The 21336-nt window shown below is 41.1% G+C and overlaps 1 protein-coding gene across 1 annotated transcript in view; it reads left to right on the forward strand.

Annotated features, from left to right (window-relative positions):
• rngtt (RNA guanylyltransferase and 5'-phosphatase) overlaps nucleotides 1-21336 on the forward strand; it is a 143366-nt gene that overhangs the window by 45611 nt on the left and 76419 nt on the right. The window contains exons 10-11 of the mRNA XM_049590275.1: nucleotides 1176-1247; nucleotides 14675-14839. Of these exons, the coding sequence (XP_049446232.1) occupies nucleotides 1176-1247; nucleotides 14675-14839 (237 nt within the window). The remainder of the gene's footprint in view (nucleotides 1-1175; nucleotides 1248-14674; nucleotides 14840-21336) is intronic.

The raw sequence follows: 21336 nt of genomic DNA on the forward strand, positions 1-21336 counted from the left end.
AGCTATTTTGAAAACACAACAGATTTTGCTTATTGCAGCTTTAAACTACCACATAGAGTCAATGTTCTAGTGTGTGTAATGATAAATCAAAGTTCCTGGTTAGAACTCCTAATTATTCTATCAGCTCAGCAGGGCTGGAGCTTACCATTGTGCAGCACAGATGAAACAGCAGCAGCTTAACTGTTATGTCCACACAGGCCCTGTGGAGAGAAGTGCTGGTCTGGGGCCACAATGTGAAGTAAATTAAATGAAAATGGCACATTAATCAGTGTACTCATCTGGCTTGACCACTACAGCCGAGTCCCTGGAGCTCGTATACGGCCAATCTCAATGAAAACAGCTTGATGTAGCGGACTTTTAAAAAATTCAACTCAGAAGAGGGCTGCAACAACTTTCCTTCTCTTTTGAATGTGAATAAATCGATCTTAATTCCCTGTTTGTTTATTTGGTCAAAATCGATGTCGGAGTATTTCCGTCCCCAAAAGTAAAGTGTTTGTGTAATTGACTTTCTGCTACTCTTCCACCTGTCAGCTACAGGAGCAAAGCGCAGTTAGCTTCCTGAATATTTTATGAGTGGAAAAGGGAATAAATATAGTCCTCTAAATGTGGTGCTTCGCTTTTTTAAATTTAAACCAGGTAAAACAGAGTTGCGGACCTACTTTTGCTTATGCTACTTCAGCGCCTGTGACGTCTGCATCTCTGCTGTCTGTCACCGTATCTGTTGGTTGTGTAACAGGTCTTTGAAAACTCCTCGTGTCTGTTGGGTGTCCTGCACCGCCGCTGCACCTGACTCTCAACTTGAGAGTCTTGCATAATGGATGTGCTTTGCTATTTCTGCTTCATGTCCTTCTTCCCGAGAACCCATCACACACACAACCACACACACACACACACACACACACACACACACACACCACACACCCACCTCCCCAATTCCCTGCTATCCCTCTCATTGCTGCAGGCAACTCCCTCTCTGAACATGCATCCCCTAGAGAGCACTCACCCCCTGGTGCCTCACTGTTTTCATCCTCTTTAACTGCTCTCAAAGAGGAAGCATACATGCTGTGCTAAGACTGCCCAGTTTAAGGACATTTCTCTGTATATATTGTCTCCACTTAATCATAGATATTTATCCGAATAACATCAGTATTTGTCTCTTGTCTTTATCTCTGCAGGAGATGATCATCGACAAGGTGAATGGGCAACCGGTCCCCCGCTATTTGATATACGACATCATCAAATTCAATGTGAGTAGCCGGGGCCACTTGAGAATGTGTTGTCCTTCCTTTGACCTATCACTTCTGAAAAGCTGCCAGATCAAGAGGTCAGACCGAATAAACAGACAGAGCATTGGACGCATGCCATTAACGCCATGGTCTATCAGCAGCTCCTTCTGCCCTCTCCTTTTTATTTACTGTTAACAAGCGTCTGGCTGCACAGAGAAAATTGTAATTTTTTTTGTGGTCTGTCAGCAGTTGGTAGAATACATAATCAGAGAAAGGTGTCAGCTGTATGTCAGGAGCAAGCACTGACGCGGAATGGGATTTGCTTATCCCGAGGTCTAAGAAATCAAATTCCCGGTTGGGTTCCTTCAAGGCTCCGCTGTAGCAGGCAGCAGAGCCGTGCTCATCCAGGCTCGGCAGTATTTGCACAGGCATGACGGTGCTTTGTCAGTCTGCACGCTGTGAGGAAGAGCACGGCTTTGCTTGACCCCCCCACACCCTGTCACACACCGAGCTTTGCTAAAGCCTGACCTTAGCCTCAACGCAGGGGCTGAACTGCGTCTGACCCAAACTGAATATTTATAAGCCTGGTCTTTGTGCTTTTAACACTGCAATTGGTTGTGCTGAGCCCCACTGACCTGTGTTTTTGATAAAGACTTCAAACAAAAACATAGGTAAATATTCATCAGAGTTCTTTAAGCAACATTATGCAACTGTTTAATGTTAAAATAATAGCGACAAAATCATTTTAATGGTAAACTGACCTGTTTTAAGGAGAATGACACCTCTTTTGTTCCCACTCCTCGCCCCAAATGTGTGTTCTTGCTAAGTGGCAACCTCTGGGGCTGACAAAATGAAGCCAATGCAGATGTGCCATTAACTGCAATTCCTTGGATGGTCAGTTGGGGCTGGCTCCAAAAGTGAATCAGTCCCCGTAGACCCCCATGTTAACAAAACCCACCTGCCCACGCAGAAATAATCATGATCACAGCCTGGTACAAAAACTGGTTTTGGTCTGTATAGCTAATTTTCCATTCATGACAACTGTACGGGGGAGGGTGATTTTTTTTTTTTTTATATGACTCACCTTAAAATTCTAGTGAGGCTTAAAGTTATGCATAATCAAGGGAGTGGCCGCTTTGAGTAACAGGCTGAGGCATTGTTACAGTCTGTAGCCCCTTTGAAACAGAGATTGCATTATAAGGCTGCAACGAGGACCCTCCTTTATGCCATATTTCCCAATTTGCAGACATTGTCAGCCGCTGTTCTTCTTTGAGTTAGCTGCCACCTGCTATCAGCTACTTTTTAAATCTTCATGCTGTCCCTTTTGTACAGAAGTTATTTCGATGCTGTTATTGCCCCCAGTGTCACCTTAAAGGTGAGACAACTCTTCCCCCATTCTGCGATTGTTCCTTCCATACAGAATGTTGAGGCAGGAAATTCACGCCTTGAAGAGGCAGTGTAAAAGGGGCTTTGGAGAGCTCATTGAATTTTGTTATTCCACTTGAACACTGCACTTGCGAGGTTATGCAGGGTTAATTGTGGTTTCCAGAGTCTCCAAAAGTATAATGGGAGCAAGAGCCTTCAGCTAGTAAGGGCTGGCTCAGGCTTGCCAGCCCCTAGTTAGTCTGATATAGGTCTAGTCTGAGGGGGGACTTCTAAGGACCTGTGTCTATGTAACTTTTTTTGTGGGAGCCAGTCTTTTTCGCTTGTTCCCAATGAGGAGAAACTGTATGCTGCTGCATGCAGCTTCCTACAGTAAAAGGGCCGCGCCCTGCATCTTTTTTCAGGGCCACTCACAGCGCATCTGGTTTAAAATCTCTGAACATTTCAGAAAGGCGCTTGTGAGGACACTGCTACTGCTTTAGCTAGGCTACTATCACAACACAGACAGGAAAGCACATATTTGTGGCCAACCACTTGAGTGATGCTGGTGAGTTTTGTGCTTTTATCACCGTACACTTATTAAGCTTACTGTTAAATGCATATTCAACCATCTGTTGATGCAGGGTTATATTAGCCACCTTGCCAACGTTAATAAATATAAAGATATTGTCATAAAAACGAAACCCTGTTCCACTCTGAGCTAGCTGCCCACAGCTACTTTTTAAATTAGTCACGCTCTTTTGCATGAAAGTCCACATTTCTAATGTTACACGTTTTTAAATCCACCACTGAATATAGTACTTTACTGAATACTTTCACTACCTTTCGATAAAATGTAGATTATCTAAGTCACACTGTATTCCTACATAAAACCTACCTCTGCACAGGACCAAACATACACTATTAATCTTTATACTTACCTGCATTAACATTCAGTGTCTTATACCTGTAGACATCCTGTTCTGATGTTGCATTTGCTGGTTTAAATCCTTCAGTTTATTAACAAATGATAGAGATAACACTGAGAAGGGTACAGCTTAAGTTGCATCTTTCATGAATAACATTAGCAGGTATGTACTCTGCGGGTATTCTGCTGTTGGATTGTCGTTGTTCTCCTTTTAGCCAGGAGACGGATCACTACAGTTGATGTCAGGACAGTGTAAACAGTCACCAACCCTGCAGGCACAATTTGTATATACAACAGTGGTGTTAGATAAGGCCTCCAAATCTCAGTAATACCACTTTTTGCATAATTTGGCTTTAACGTTATCAGAGCCACTGTATTGGGTTGAAGTGAACCAGATAATCAGTCCATTACACTATCACAGCTGGGCAGCTGTAATTGCCTCACTGTATCCATTCATGTAAATTTAGCTTTAATATTTGTGTAATAGCATGTTTTTCTTGTTATTATTTTGACTTGGACGTTTTTCTTGAGAACAGCCTTAGGATCGAATTAAAAGGCTGTTAATTGCGAACACTTTTCCAAACTGTAAATTAATTCATTCCTTCAACCGATCTGTGAGCTGCTAATGGCAAGCATGCAGACACGGAGACAAATGAGCCTACAGTTTGCCCTTAGCAAGCCTCCGCTGTCTTACTTGCTTACTTGATGAATACCTCGGGATCAAGAAGGGGAGGAGGGGGTTACTTCCGCCATTATGTTTGTCTGTCACCTCCTTTTCTCCATCGATCTGGAGGATCACACAAGCAAGCGGCTCAATAAAGGCTCCAGTGGTGAGGGGAACGTCTGTCAGATGGTGCAGAGGTTAGCAGCTCCACATGACTCCCCCACTCCAAGCCATCAGTAAAGCGTTGTTGTATTGATCCTAGCCGGCCATTATTAGCCTACTCCATTATCTGTTGCGGGCTGCTCCTTGGCACCGAGGCTCCATCCTGAGACCGAGGATGGAAATGCAGCAGGAGGGACAACACACCGCCTGCTGGGCCCGTGACACCTTGCTTGTTTGGTAAGTCAGGTGAAGTACAGTACTGGGATTCTTTTGATCAGAGCATGATGAGAAAAGTGTGTCCTCTCGGCGTGGTGGCTGATTTAGCCGTCAAGGGTCGGAGTTTATTCAGTTCTGTGGATTTTGATGAAGATAAATGAGTGTCAGCTGCATATACATCGCTGCTCATGTTGGAGCAGTTGATAGTCTTACAGTGTTGAGAGTGCTGATGTGTACAGTACCTCCCCAACCATGTAACTGACTGACCCCGACTATCACCCTGAGACATGATGTGAATTTTCTATTTCTGCTCTTGCTGCAAAGTATAAAAGGATTTTTTTTTTTTGTCCTTTTGGAAAGTTGTTGCTGCTTGTCAGTCAGTCACTGTCAGCTCCCCCACTGTGGGGGATGAGACAAAACAACAATTACTTATATGTCTTTAATTTTGACGTCGCTTTAGAAAGCTATTATCTTGAAGTAAAACTGTGGAGGTTTTTGTTTGACATCAACCGTCTGTGCCACGACACTTTGATTGACCTCCCGATGTTTCATCACGCCAAAAATAATCTCGCTTTGGGTGCAGAATTGGACAAGATAATTGTCTCGATCAGATTAACACACAAACAGATAAACAACACAGAAAGCTTATCTGCGGAATTACGGAGTGCTTTTTGACTTCAGCTCTATTCACTTCTACTTTTGAAGTTTTTCTGCAGATACAGTCTGAATCTCTGCAGGGCTTTCCACCCTAAGCATAGTCCCTTAGCTGCATCATGTCTTTCAAACCAACGGCAGCATCACTGATGACGCGCTGCAGAAGAAAAGGTACAAGAGGATAGACACTGGTGCTGTGGTTTTATTGGTCTCTAGTTGGTAAAAGCCAGTAGTAGCTAACAATGATTTCACGGTAAACCTCAGTCGCTTTAATTTGCTAGTAAATCACAGCTCATCCAAGCCACTCTGTGGAGACTTTCAGCTGCATTTGGCTTGTGATTGTGACATTAATCTATACTTTCATTTCCATGTTGAGCATGTGATGTAAAATATGGACAAGAAGGTGGTTAATTATGGGATAATGGTACTAAAAGGTAGCTGAGAGGGTAGCAATGCTCCCTATTTCGGTAACCTCTACCACTGGCTGCAAGTCTTTATTTAGCACAGTAAACCCAAAGAATGTTTCATGTTGTTTTATTGGATTAATTATAAGAGGATAAGGAGATATATATTTAGTATGTGAAATAAATACAGTCATTAGTCTAGAATTCTGTTGTAGAAAATAGTGTTTTTCTCTCTCTGCAGATTATCTTGCAACCCTTTAAACCCTGCTGAATCACACTGATCTGACAGCTCATTGCTATGTGTAAAATGCATTTTCAATGCTGTTGAACTCAATCTCAGAGGTAAGCCCGACTGGGTATTAAAGTTAGTCATAAAGCAGCAGGAACAATAGGCATCAGGGACTCTTAGAGTATAACTACATGGTCTATTGTCATGACTCGTGACTTACGTTCTGCCAGTCTGCAGTTGTAGACATTAAGTCTCTTCCGAAGCCACAGACGAGGCAATTAAGACCGCAGCTCTTTGAAAGATGATGATGGAAAAAGATGCAACCTCTCCTGTGGGTAAGGTCTGGCTCAGGTCTACTAACATTAGTTTGGATTGGGATTCAAAACGCAAGTATTTTAAGTAAAAACCTGCAGTCTGTCTTTGAGGCGTGTTCATGTGAATCAGGTGGGAAGAAATTCTTAGCAACAAAACTCACAGGACTCTGTTTACTGATTGGCTGAGGGTATTCTATGGCCATAATTCGGACATAATAAAGTTAAACTATCCCCAACTTTTGCTTGGTTGCACTTTGCTGCAGAATCAAATGGCTGCAGCTTGGAGCGGCCGCCACAGCTTTCCATGCACTTGGCATCGCAGCTTGACACAAGCTGCACTTTGCCACTGCTTGATGAGTTTTCAGTATTAATGTATGTGATGACAGGATCTCATGGCTGCTGTGTTCATAACGCTCAACGCCACAAGAAACCGAGAGAGGAATTTATAGTTTGAATGACATGTCTCCTCCCAATAACAATACGAGCAATAACAAGTGACAACTGGAGCAAAGTTTTCTCTGAAGAAATCATGTTTGAAATGGCTCTGCTTGTACATCGGCTTTGGCTCCATGCTGCAAACAGGTACAGTTTGTGGTTATAAACAATTTTAGGCTAAAACAGTCTAAAAGCCTCTGTTTTTGTTAAAAACATCCCGTGGGATGCTGCACATTAAGTTTTTCTTGAGTGGCCCCAACGCTGATTTTGTCACCTGCGTGTGTCTTTTTTTCCAAATCATCCCAGACAGTCATGCAGCTTTTAACAGTATTCCCAGCACTGTCAGATTTTTGTTTCTTAAGACGTTGTTTTTTTGCTGTATTCTTGAGGGCATCATTCAGCCTCTCCAGCCTCACGTTGAAGAAGGCTTTATTTCTGACTGCAGCTCTCTGGTGTTTAACATTTAATGAGTGTTTATATATAGATTCTTTATGTGCTCAGTTCAGTTTACCCATAAGGAGGGGTGGGGTGGGGTAGGGAGGTGGGGTGTTATATAATGCACTGAGTTGTATGTTGGACTCAAGTACAATGGTTGACTCTTTTCATTTATGATGAATGCATCTTTACATTTATATTCCATTAGATTTTTAATATTTTAAGAATCTACAGAATGCTGTATACTAACTTAGTTTTATATTATTTTTGCAACTGACTGCAGGTAGCACATGTTTGTCTCTGCAACTGACTGAGATTTTTGGGCCTTTAAATATGGGTTATTTTTCATTATCTAATCATTTGCGGTGTATTTTCTTGATTAATTGCTTGAATTTAAATGGAGAAAACTGAAAAATGTCACAAATGCAGCTAGTAAAAAACTGAAAAATGTCGAAACATTGAAGTTGCTTATGTCAAACAGTCCAAAAACCCCAACATATTCAGTTTATTGTTATAGAAAATTAAGATAATCAATAAATACTTGCATCTGAGCAGCTGGAACCATTGAGCTTTTTTGCTTAAAAGTTGGGCCCACAGCTGACAATTATTTTCATTGTTGATTATCTACTAGGGGGATAACATACACACAATTACAACAAGAGTTATGGTTTGGTACTTTTTGGTACAGCACGAAAAACAACAGCAACAACTAAAAAGTAGAAAATACAGTTTTTTAATTTATTTTGAAAAATGTAGACATTCAACGGTGGCTCATTGGCTGTAATTCTTACAGTAAAAGTTAAGGCACTTAAATAATGGCACACTGTCAATAAGAAAAAATAAGTAAATAAATGACACAAATGTCAGTGATGTTATGTAAATGTAATGCTTCATCATAAGACTCTGACCTGTTGATAACTGAGGGCTGCTGAACTGCAGCCCTCACTTTACAGAGCAGACACAGCAGACTGATTAAAATGCACATGTGAATGGACGTTATAGTTGAGCTCAAACATGTTGACCATATGCTTTAATTGGTATTCTCTACTACATACAGTGTTTGCGAGTTTGGTCGCATAAAAGCATTGATAAACACTCATTAGTTATTACTTTAGTATGGTCTGAATCTGCAGTGGTAGCACGGTGATGCAGTGGTTTGCATTGTCACCTCACAGCAAGAGGGTTCCTGGTTCGAACCTAGGGTGTGGGGGTGGTTCTGTTCCCCCTCATGTTAACGTGGGTTTTCTCAGGGTACTCCGGCTTCCTCCCACAGTCCAGAGACATGCAGATTAGGTTAATTTGTGACTCTAATTAGCTCTGTGATGGTCTGGGTGTACCCCGCCTCTCACCCAATGTCAGTTGGGATAGGCTCCAGCACACCCGTGACCCCTAACAGGATAAGTGGTTACTGCAAATGAATGAATGAATCTGCAATGTGAGGCTGCTTGAACACTGTGGGGAGAAGGACTCGCCTTCCAGTCTGTGCGTCTCGACTTATTCGGTGATGTTGTATTTCCACAGTACACCAAACTTCGGTTGAACAATGTTGGCACTCATTTAGACACAAATCGTTGTGCATTAAGCGTGAGTAACCCAGCTAGCTGACTTAAGCTGACTAGCATGCTACAGCCAATGGACACCAACTAGTGGACCGCCCAAACTTTCTGGGGGAAACTTGCGCTCTAGAATTTCAGATCCTTTTTTTCTGAGTAGTAACATAAATCAACATTTTGACTGTTTTGGTCACAGGGCATACCAAACGTATGTCGCATATTTCAGAACATCCTGTACTGTTTGAGACGCATACACATGCTGTTACACCCCTATTATCTAACGTTGAAAATGTCCTTTTACCTGTTCTGGAAAAGGTGCCTGCTCCACATTGCTTGTTTTGTCCAACTAAAAGCCCAAACCCCAAAGATATTCATTTTACAATCACATTCATTCATTCATTTACTGTCGCATGAGACAAAGACAAGCAGCAGATTCTCACAGCTAAGGTGTTAACTAATTAATCAGTTAATTGACAAATTGTTTCAGTTGTTAAAAAATAAGCTTTATAGCACATTTGTGGAGTTTGGAGGCTAAAAAACATAATGTCTTCTTCAGTCAGGGGTGTCCTTAGGCGATCTGCCCTATCAGCATCACATCATATTAAGACATTTCTTTATAGATTGGTATCACTTATATCAAGCCTGATCCATTGCTGCTGCTGCTGCTGCTTGTCAAAAATGTTGCATTGTGCTCCTGTTGAAACCCAGCCCTATCTCAAACCCACCGTGATGACAGTAAGTCAAAGTGGAGCAACACAGAGCCATAAATGGCACCCAAGGAGACACATTACCTTCCAGGCCCACAGCAAGAAAAAGAAGATGTGATACCACTGATACGATCGATCTTTATTCCCAGAAACGTCAGATTAACGAGATTCTTATCGGCTGTGCTTTCCCATCACAGGCATGGACAGCACATGCCTTGAATCATCCACACTTACATCTTGTTCTGTCCCGATGACACAGCTGACAGATGGTGCAGAATGTGTGGGACATCATACCAGCTGTTGCTCCAGGAGAATGGAGTGTGGTTTTTTACAGTAACACTAAAAAAGAAAAACAACTCCTCCAAGTGAAGCCGAAATGAGTGTCTCCAATTTTTAATTTGCCTTTGACCTCATTTGTTGTTGCCAGATTGTCCTAACAGAGTTGTTCAGGCTGCATTAAGCAAGTCAGACAGACTTTAAAACAAAGTCACAGACACGCAGTCGCGGCATACTGCTCTGTTATTATGTTGTTATGGCCAATGTGTTGGCAAACAGTTGCTTACTATCACACGCAGCAGACACAGGGCTACGTGGGTGTCCCAATGGAGTCATATCAGGCCATTTGATGAATGCAAGTCTATTATCTATTCCACCTTTTACCTGTTCTGGAGCGACAGATCCCTAAGGTGATACAATAATTATTTTTATTGGGCTGTAACTAACTTTTTACATTTTTAATCAATCTGATATTTGTTTTCTTGAGTTTTTAAATTAATTGAGTCCAGAAAATATCACAATTTCTTATATTTTTATTTTTGTAAGATGTTCAGTTTACAGTCATATACATGTATTCTACGAACACTCAAAGCGCTTTACACTACAGAGTCACATTCACCCATTCACACACACATTGGTGGCCGAGGATACTAAACAAGGTGCCACCTGCTGCTCAGTTTTTTAGGCAGACAGTGGGAGCATTTTGCAAAAGCAAAATTTTGCCCAAAGATACTTCGATATGTGGACTGGTGGAGCCGGGTATTAAACTGCCAATCCTCTGATTTGTGGATGACCTGCTCAACCTCCTGAGCCACAGCTGCCCTACTGGTCAAAGGGAAACAGAGATTCATGTGGGTACCTCAGACCCTCAGAAAGCTTTTCCAGGATGGTCTTTTAAAGGCTTATTTTAGGATGAGTCAGGAACAGTCTAACAATCAGCTGTAAAATGTTGAGCTTATTTCCAGGTTGGTAGAATGTGAGAAAGTAGTTGAAGCTACACTTTGTTCGGATATGTCTTCCAGCTTGCCTAGGGCGACGTTGAAAGTGAGCTAACATTGGCTTAACACCAACCATGTACGCTTGCTCTTGTTGTTATCACCACTACAGAAGGCCCGTCTCTTAAAGCTTCACTCTCATTGAAACCAATTACAACAAGCCACCAAACTGCTAAAACACGCTCTGTCAGATCAGGGCCTAAATGGGCTGAAATGTAACAAACACTTTGGCCAGTCGTTGCTTCACCCCTACAGGGTGTTGTCTTCATTATGTAAATAGGAGAATAATTGGAGTTGATTGCTACACTCTTTCATACTTGTAAAGACTCGTGACCAGAGTGAATCTCCTTATTTCACAAATTCAATTTTGGCTGCATTTTTAAGACATAATTAGTGTAATTCAGAATTGATTAAAATTTTTGTATGAGACACAAAATCCTCACTCTTCACACCATCAGAGGAACACTAATGGCTGTTTTTTCTCACACGTTCTAGTATCACTACACACAGCAGACACAGCCATGTTCAAGAGTGCTTGGCTGAAGATATGTTTTGCCGTTTGTAAGGCTTTACATTGTACTAACTTACATAAGACTATATACCAACAACTCTGTGATCTTCTTCACTCTTTTGCTAAATATGTGCATGACTCACGAAACAGAACAGTCTACTAATTGTATCTAATCTTAACTAATCATTGGCCATCCACCTCCTCATCTGCTTTGAAAAAAAATCTTTTTCCTCCCCCCAGATGGTCCAATAATTCTATAGAAAGCTCTTGACAAGAGAAGTGGCCTTTACCAAACAGAAAGAGACCAGAATACAAATGCCCCCAAGTCACACCTTCCTGCTCAGTGCCTCTCGATATAGATCAGGAAATATTGATCTTGTGTAGGAAGAATAAAGGTATAAATGTCTGACTGTATGTTTTCTGTTTTTATGTTATTGGAATGTTTTTTAAAGACTGAAGACAACACAATGTTGAACAGAAAATCGCTATATGTAGACCAAAAAATGTTGGAATTTTCAAGAAAAGCCAAAGGTTTCTCCGGTGTCCCTCCCAGCGTTTCATATACACACAGCTTTGAGGAGGACTTTTCTGTAGACCTGCATCATTTCGCCCATTAATTGATTAGTTGATAGAAAATTAGTCTGCCACTATTTGTTGGAACTGAGTAATTATTTTAGTCATTTTTCCACCAAAATCCAAAACATTTGCTGGTTCCAGCTTTCACAAATGGGAGGATTTGATGCTTTTGTCTGTCGTCTGTGACAGTAAACTGAGTATCTTTGGGTTTTGCCCTGTTGGTTGTAGAAAACAAGACATTTGAAGACATCAGCTTGGTCTGAAGGAAATAATCACTGTTTACTGACACTTACGGAGGAAACGATTAATCAAGAACGTAATTGGCAGATTAATGGATGATAAAAATATTTACTAGTCGTAGCCATTAGGGATGAGCATGTGTACCCGATTTGGACGTAAGTGAGCATGCTGAGCATACATAGTAACTGCTTTTTTTTTCTGCTTCTCTCATCCATCGGTCTAATGATCTGATCCAATGATCAACTGCTGCTGAGGGGAAGAATACCTCATTAAGAATCCCACCTGCGCTGCAACGACCTGCAAAAAACTCTTGAGGGCAAAAAAACGAAAGAAAGTTAGCCACCTCAATTATCTTTCTGCTATAGAGGGGGAAAAAAACGCTCTAGCTTTTTTTTTTTTTTATTTGAACCAATCATAATCGTCTTGGGCAGCACTAAGAACAGGATGCAGCAACTGTACTCCTGCAAAACAGTGTCAAATATGAAGTTGTTTTGTTGGAGCATTTGCACTTGGTGGGGCAACACTGTCATTGAAATGGCCTGCAAGAGAAAACGTCACAAAATTCAACTTATAGTCATAAAAAGACAAACATAATTAGAGAATCAGTGCCCTGGGGATGAAGCTTGAATATTCTTTATATCTGGAGGTGCTCACTTGAGCCATTTAAACCACAGACAAGTTTTTAGCTATATGTGGCTCGAGCAGAACATTATTACGACAATATCACAGCAGCTTGTTTGAATTGAAATGGATTACTACACTGGTAAAATCACTGTCTCTGGCGCATGTTAAAAGATGTTGCAAATGATATAATGGAATTGTTGTTAATCATTACCTGACAACATTTATGTATGGAAACAAAATCGAAGTCAAAATTTATTACATAGACAAAAATGAGGTTCCTAAGATGGATCCCTGGGGAATTCCAAAGCTTCCTATAGCTTGAGGAGCTTGAGCCTTTTTTTCATAAATGTTTCCATATTGTTTCTCATAAGCAAATGCAATGTGTCTTTTTGAAATCCTATCCTTAACTGTATAAAATACCTTTGTTGATGTTTTTTGTTAGGGTCTTTATTTAAAGGGGCAAAATTTAGCTTATTTAAACAGATCAAGAAAACATGATTTTGGAGATACATTGGAAATGTGTAAACACATTTGGAGATGCAGGGAAGGCATTTTTCAACATGTTTTTCCGCTCATCATGACCAGGTGACATAGAGAATGTTTGCTTCTCATTATGTTTTTCTGTCTCTTGACAAATAAAGAAGTGGCAGCTTGGTTGCTGAGTTTGAGCTCCTGTTTTCTCTCTGCGATAATGTGTGAGAAATATTAAATGTCAGTTTGTTGTCATACATTTAGTCCATGTCCATCTGGCAACCTTTCAAAACAATATTTCTTCTTCTTTTAAGATTTATCTTGTGTGTTGATAAAAGTGAGTCACCCTTTTTAATCACTTTTTATTTGAGCAGCGGGCCTGTGTGCTGGTGACGGTCAGGTGACAGCGCTGTACCCAGGGTGGTTTCATCACAACTCCTCTGCCTCCATTTAACACTAAAGAGTCATGCTGGTTTAATTTGTAATCTGGCTGGCTAATTTTCCACCAAAGCTTCATTATTAATAACCAGGAGCAGGAACTTGTATTTTTTGCTGCCGCAGTCACGGTCGTCTGCCAGATGGGTTCGGAGACACCTTTGCTCTGCCTCGGTGGCCCTGTCCGTCTGAGAGGCAGTGATGGCTCAGGGCGCCGGTGCCTATCTGTGGAGAACGACTGTGTGTGACTGGCCAATGATGGGAGGAAGCTGTTGTCATAGTGACAAAGGAAAAACGATTCCACTGCACTGTGTACTTTTGGTGTTGACATTCCCATGAGCTCAGCTGATGTCAGGGTCTTGTTGTCTTACTGTATGCACCTGCATACTGCTCGCCTGTGGTGTAGCTATAAATAAGAGCTGCTTGTAGAGACTTACAGTGAGTTTTATTGATGCTGTGAGGATGTTATTGTTTGTGCCAAGGCTTTATATTTGTTGTTAGGGCTGCAAGTAATGATTATTTTCATTACTGATTCATCTGTTGATTTTTTTGCTTGATCAATCAAAAGGGACATCAGTCAATAAACTGCCACTCATATGTTCCTAAATTTGACATATTCCAATGTATTATCAAAACCTCATCATATCAAAACTGAGGGTATTCAGGATAATATAAAAAGAGAACAGAGAGAACCAGTAAATCCTATTTGAGAAGCAGGAACCAGATAGTTTGGGGTATTTTCTACCTCATCTCATAAGTCATTTTTCTGGACTGAGAGTTCCCAATTTTGGTTTCCTATGACCGGTCATTTCATCTCCAGCACTCGTCCTATGGCTCATCATCAGGGTTCCAACAAAAAGCTGGGTTGAAGATGAGTGTGAAACATCCATATTCTGCCAAAAAATACACTTAACAGCTTTTATTAAATTCACTCAAAGTCCTCACTGCATACATTAAATGAGTCTGGGCAGACATGGATATAAATTGCAACTTGTCTGGTTGGCACAGGTGTTCAACTGTGGGGCAGTAATTCTAGTTTTACACACATCGAGATAAGCCATGTGAAATTCCATGTACCTCAGTATAATGACAATGAAGGTCACTCTGATTCTCATTCTCTAAAATAAAGGCTATTCTGTATTGTCTACATTTAGTGGTTTATTGATTGTATTAATAACAATAACAATGATTTTTCTTCATCTGTATTGCCAAGAGTGAACATAACTTTAATATGTGAGTTTTCTTTGTGTGTGTCAGGGGCAGCCTGTTGGCCAGTGTGATTTCAACATCCGGCTCTTATGCATAGAAAAGGAGATAATTTCTCCCCGTATGGAAAAGATGAAGACTGGACAGATCGACAAAACCAAGGAGCCCTTCAGTGTCCGGAATAAACCCTTCTTCGACATTCATGCAGCACGCAAGGTAACGTGAACAAAGCCATCCTTTTCACTTTCCAACCCAATCTTCTCTCCACTTCTTTCACAGATGTGACCCAGTCAAAACACAAAGATATACTAATTGAGATGACACAAATTCTTACAAGTTACATCCGTCAAAGAAATTCGTGAATCAGCAATGGCCCAGTTACCTCCCTGGGAGTTATTTTCCAGGGCAACAGTTCTGTGTACGGTCCTCCAAGGTAAATTGGTCCCAGTTGAGCAGTCACAGCAGTTGAAAGACATCTGTGTACTGGCGTCTTGTGAAAAGCACATTTTCGCCCAGTCTTTTTGTGTATTGTAAACATAGGGAAGGCTTATGGTCATGTTCCCTCAGATGTCTTCTGGGAATGGAAAAAATGAGTCCTGGGTTATTGTCATAGGGTCCTTGTTAGGGTTGCTGCTATCCTAGAATTCCAAACTTTGACACAATACTAGTATAAAAAAGCTATACTTGATACAGGGGTGGGGAAAATACTCAAACGATAAATGCATCACGATGTGGATGTGGACGATTCGGCATCATTTCACAAATGGCAATGAGCCATTATCTAAACGCATGTTAATACCATGATGTTAACGGAATGATGGAGGCGGAACGCAACCACGAGGGCAGTGCAGGACCCGGGCAGTTTACAGCATAGACTTCCTGTGTCACAAAAGGCAGCAACAAAGTGCGTGTTTTAATTTAATGTCTAAATAATTATATTTACAAATGTTAACAATGGTTTGTTGTGAATACTTGTTGCGCCATCACCCAGAGACTGGCATTAACGTTGCAGAGCAACAGTGCAGCTCTAACCAACTCAGTGGGGAAGAAAATGACTCAGCTCAGTTTGTCTCACCTCAAAAACCCTGCTCTCAGTTTGCTCAGAGTCTTGGCTTTTTCCACATCTAACGCAAAGACAGTGGGGCAGTCAGCCCCCCTTATGTTGTTATTCTCATACAGGCAGGAGACTGTAAGGTGCTTTCAAATAAATTAATAAATGCAGTTAGATTTTTAAAATAAATGGCTGCGGACCATTTTTTGTTAAACACTTAACAAATTTTTATATGATTTCAGGTGCAATATTACAGTATGCAAACACTGGGCACTTTGCCAACATAAACATCCCGCAGTGGGTTAGCATGAGCAACTGCAGTTAGATGCACTCTGACTGGCACACCTTTGGTTAAAAGCTAGTGTTTGAAAGTATTTTAGCTTCTCTGAAGCCAGAAAGGGACCTGGACAAAAACCACAATGTATGCAAATAAATTCATCTGTTTATTTAATTGTGGATCATAACAAATACAGTATGCTATACTATGTTTTGAAAGTAGAAAGTACTCACACAACTCAGGTTTACTTAAAAGCACATTTAAAAACAACAAATGTTAACCAAAGTGCTTTACAAAGAGATTTAATAAAACAGAAGCATGATCAAATAAAAACAGCATAAATAAGAGAATTAAATTAAATTAAATTGAATAAAGCATGCAATATGTTGATAAAATCCTAACACAAAAACAGCAAAATAGAATACAAGCAAATACAAATCAGAGTATGGTCCTCTGTTTTGTTAACTCTCTTACCCTGCTCAGGGAAGTCATCATAATAAAGGAAAAGAGATGAGTCTTAAAAAGGATCTTAAAAGTATGTGGAGATGAAGGATCTAATTGTTTGTGGCAAACTATTCCACAGCTTTCAACAACTATTCAACAACTGAAAATGTTTGATCACTTTTGGTTTTTAACTGGATACATAGAAAGGAGAGTAGTGATTGGTCACCAAATCTGAAAGGTACGGAGATGAAACACGGGATGGGTAGTTCAGAGATGAAACCAGGTGCTAGTCTATGCAGTGCTTTAAAACCAAGTGAAAGAGTAAAATATAGAAATGTGGTATCAGAAACGTATCAGTGCATCGATAATTTTGACAACCTTGGTGCTCAGTAAAATTAGAGTGAGAGCTCATTGTTGGTGGACTCTGAGTTCCTCCATGATTAAGTCTTGTCACTGATTGTGATTTTCATGTAACCTTAGGAATCTTTTTAACTCTTTACCTATGTTGGAAGCGGTGTCTCAGTGTCTTGTTCTTAGCCCCCCAGAAGGTAGCTGCTCCAAGGGTAATACCTTTGGTAGCCCAGAAACTACCTTTGTGTTTGCTGTAGTGGGTGTCATTGATCGGTCAAACACATGCCTCGAGCCTTGCCCGTGATTGCCAATGATTGCCTCTTACTATGTCTTTGTCTCTGAGAAACACTGTGAGGTACAAGTAGCTTCATGTGAAAAGATGGCACTGGAATAAGGCAATATAATACACTGCTGATTAAAGTCATTACTGTGTGAGCTGCTAACTACAGGAATGTTTCGTAGATTTAGATGGATGTTGCGTAGCGCCCGGCATTGCTGTAATTTGCTTGCCAAGAATAATTGTAAAATACATTTTTGAGGCTAAGGAGTAGTTAGACTATTTTGATTCAGATCATATCTTTTGAATTTTCCTTGTCATCGTCAAATGAATTATCAGAACTCAGGTTATAATACTCTGCTGTTCACAGTCTGAGGACAGCAGGGCTTTTATCCTCTGAATAGCTGTTAAGCCTTCCTCAAAGGCTTGCACTTGTGCCCTAATATCAGGTCTGTGGGAGGTCAGAGCGCGATTAATTTGATGTTTTGCTCGGGCCAAGATCAGTCGGAAATCTTGGCACTGCACGTTCGCGGATGATCAAAGCATCAGCGGAGAGGGGTGAAGTTTGAGACATTTCTTGTGTTGTGGTCGCATGTCTTCCTCTGCCAACACTGATATCCTGGCGTTATTGTACTTTGTGTAAAATTCTCAGTATGAATAGCTGGGTTACCTCTGGTCTCGCCCTGCGCTGTCTACTCCTCTAAGAACCTTTATGAAGGATCACCCGCCCACTCTTCAAGGGGCATGTTGATGAAGATACTCCAGGAATTAAGTCACTGGAACCACGTCTGGTTTCTGACTGCTCTATTGTGTTGTGCAGCGGCCATCTGCTCCCTATACAGTCATATCTCTGTTGTATGGGACATTAAAAGAGGGGAACTGGAATCTGGCTCATTAATTCATAGCAGCACAACCCTCCACTTCATGGCATATCGACCAGAAATTCCTTTAGGGATATTTCAGTCACAGACTTGAATTGTATGATGGCTTTTGTCTGTTGCTAGGCTGCTGTTTTTCATCTCAGACACTCACACATTCATGCCGACATTTCCTACCAGTTGGGACCATTTATTCTTTTTTGCTTCCTCCACTTGTCCAATTATCTAACAAAGACCTCTTTTTGTATTACAGAAATTGTACACTGGGGCAACCAGATAATACATTTTGGAAATTCCCCTTTGTGTAGGTTGAATGGACTTGGCTGACAAAATATGTTTTGAGCAGGAAATAATTCTGAATTTAACGGTACTTGACATCTCAGTTGTTTGCACCTGCTCCACAGTTAATTGCATTTTGCATGTTTGCTTTATCTTTACTTTAATTTCATTTGTGAATTTGTTGGCATTCATCTGATGTGTATCACTTACAGTACACAGACTTGCTACTTACAGTACCAGGCAAAGATGTAGACTTCAGTCACATGACTCAGACTCGAGTCACAAATTTGATGACTCAGTGACAAATTAAAAAAAAAAAAAAGACTTGAACACCAATGACTCCTGACTTTACTTGGATTTGAGCCTTTTGATTCTAGAATACTTGATCCCTTCCTCCAAGCCCAAAGATTATTGTTAATTAAAAAGCATGCCACGAATCAGTTAAACAGATAGTGCACCCAAAAATGAAAATTCAGCCATTATCTACTCACCCATATGCCGATGGAGGCCCTGGTGAAGTTTTAGAGTCCTCACATCCCTTGCGGAGATCGGCGGTGGGACCGGCCAGCACACCTTATGGCAGACGGCGCCCCAGACTAACATCCAAGAACAAAAAAAATTGAATCCACAGAGTACCTCCATACTGCTCATCCATAGTGATCCAAGTGTGCTGCAGCCCTGACATAAAAAGTTGTTTCGAAAAACGTCATATGAACTCTGTTTTTAGCCTCACTGTAGCCTGTAGCTCTGACTGCTTCTCTGTGCTCCGCGTTCACGTGTACGTGCTCAGAGTGATTGGTCTCTGAAGACCAATTCCCAGTATGAGCAGCAAAGACTTTCCTCATCCGTTGGCACTGCTTTGCATTTGAAACAACCACACCACCAGGTTTCCAGTGCTCGATTCCGGTATTCTGCGGCTGGCTGAGGCTCATGAGCTGCAGCGGCTGCTTCGTCCAGTAGCCTGAGTTCCGTCCATATACTCGGGCTCAAACAAATACGGCTCAACAAAGAAATGCTGTTCCTCCTCAATTTCAAAGTCTTCAGACATGTTGGGCTGTCCTTTGCTAAAAGACCGTAGTGCAAATTATCTTTTAGCTCTGTTACTGTTGTCTCTCCCTGCATCGCACGTGTCACGTGATGTAAACACGGGTGAGCAAAGCTCATGCTTTCGCTGGTCTCGCGCAGGCGCGCACATGTGAACGCGGAGCACAGAGAAGCAGTCAGAGCTACAGGTTACAGTGAGGCTAAAAACAGAGTTAACATGACGTTTTTCGAAACAACTTTTTATGTCAGGGCTGCAGCACACTTGGATCACTATGGATGAGCAGTATGGAGATACTTTGTGGATTCAATTTTGTGTTCTTGGACGTTAGTCTGGGGCGCCGTCTGCCATCAGGTGGGCTAGCTGCTCCCCCCGCCGATCTCCGCAAGGGATGTGAGGACTCTACAACTTCACCAGGGCCTCCATCGACATATGGGTGAGTAGATAATGACTGAATTTTCATTTTTGGGTGCACTATCCCTTTAATGTCCCTTCATTTCCTGAGTCAGTGAATGTTATTGCTGTTCTTCCTAGAAAGTCAACACTTAATTCCCCAGATTCACTTTGAAACAATCTGACAGCATCCAGTCAAATTGCAGGAGATAACCGTGAAAAGCGACGTAGCCCCAGTCGGTAAAATGATACCAAAGATGACTGAATGAGTAGAACTATGCAGTGGTCAACAGAGCGTGCAAAATTGCAAAAATTTATGATCACTCTGTTTTTAAAATGGCTTTGTGTGCATTATGAATTGTGTAAGACTCAAAACTCAAAGTTTAGGATTAGAGACTTGACTTGGGACTTGCCTGTCTTGACTTGTGATTTAAGTGCAAAGACTTGAGACGAAACAATGACTCTCACCTCTGTTACCTGCAGAAAATTACAGAAGATTCAAAATACCTAAATAAAAAACAAATCAAACAAGAAAATAAGGTGAAATAAAATACACATTGTTACGTGTGTTTACTTTTTATTCATACATCTGCTGCGACATAATTTAATAAAGTGAGAAATCCATCTTTAAAAAGACAGTTGCATAGTTTTTGTCGAAAGTAACTCTATGATAGGTTCTTTATTGTGACAGGGATTTTTAATGCCACATTTACATTAAAGTCACAAAACAGATAACAAAGTGAAGAGGTGTATTGTATTTCATTGTTGTTCAGCTGAGAGCACTTCAGTCCCACAAACACTAAATGCAAAGTACTGTCATTAGTTTTCATGAAGAGGTGCAGGGGAGCTTTGTCATATTTGAGATGGAGACATATTATTGATGCCAAAATGGAAAAACAATGAACTGTCCAATCACAGTGTTTATTCCTGCTGAAACAAGCTGATTACAGCAATGACAGACAGACTTTGACATTAAAGTCTTTTGTGGTGGGCCACCTGGCTGGACGGACACCACTGTCAACTGTAAATGTAGTTAAATTTGTTAGATTAAAGTGTCGGCGGTTTTCGGGGTTGTTTATTTATGACGCAGTTAATGCATACAAAGGAATTACATATAGCAGTGTGTAATGTTCAGTTCTTCCTCTGTTTGATTTGTTTTTATTTAGACACTTGAAATCTTCCACAGAAAATATCTGTATATCCATTGTATGAAAATATGTCCGTAGCCAGATGCTCTTGCTGATATCCGTGGTCAGCTCAGTGTATCACAGTCACAGCGTCTGTACAAACGGTTTACCATTCATCAAACCCTTTTCATCGGTTTCTTTGTGTGTCCTTGTCAAGCGGCAACCTCCGAGGCTGAAAAATGAAGCCATCTCGAAAACTGCAATTCTTTGAACTTGAGGCCTGCCCCAGAAGCAAGTCAGTCCCCATTGAACCTCATGTTAAAATGCCTTACTTTACTGCGGTAATAAACAGGTTTACATCCTGTGCATCCTGGTGTAAAAAAAAAAAAAAAAAAACGGTTTGGGTCTCTATAGCTAATTTCAACTTTCATGACAACTGTACACGGGTGAATTTATACAACTCACCGCTTACATTTTAGCAAGGCAGCTTTGAGTGAGATGCTGTCGGCCGATAGTGTCCTCGACTTCTCAGTCAGATCCATCCCTCGCTCCTCCACAGCGCTAATCTCTTGCCCAAATACGATCACTTTTGGC

Source organism: Epinephelus fuscoguttatus, linkage group LG11, assembly GCF_011397635.1.
Source record: "Epinephelus fuscoguttatus linkage group LG11, E.fuscoguttatus.final_Chr_v1".
Lineage (NCBI taxonomy): Eukaryota > Metazoa > Chordata > Actinopteri > Perciformes > Serranidae > Epinephelus > Epinephelus fuscoguttatus.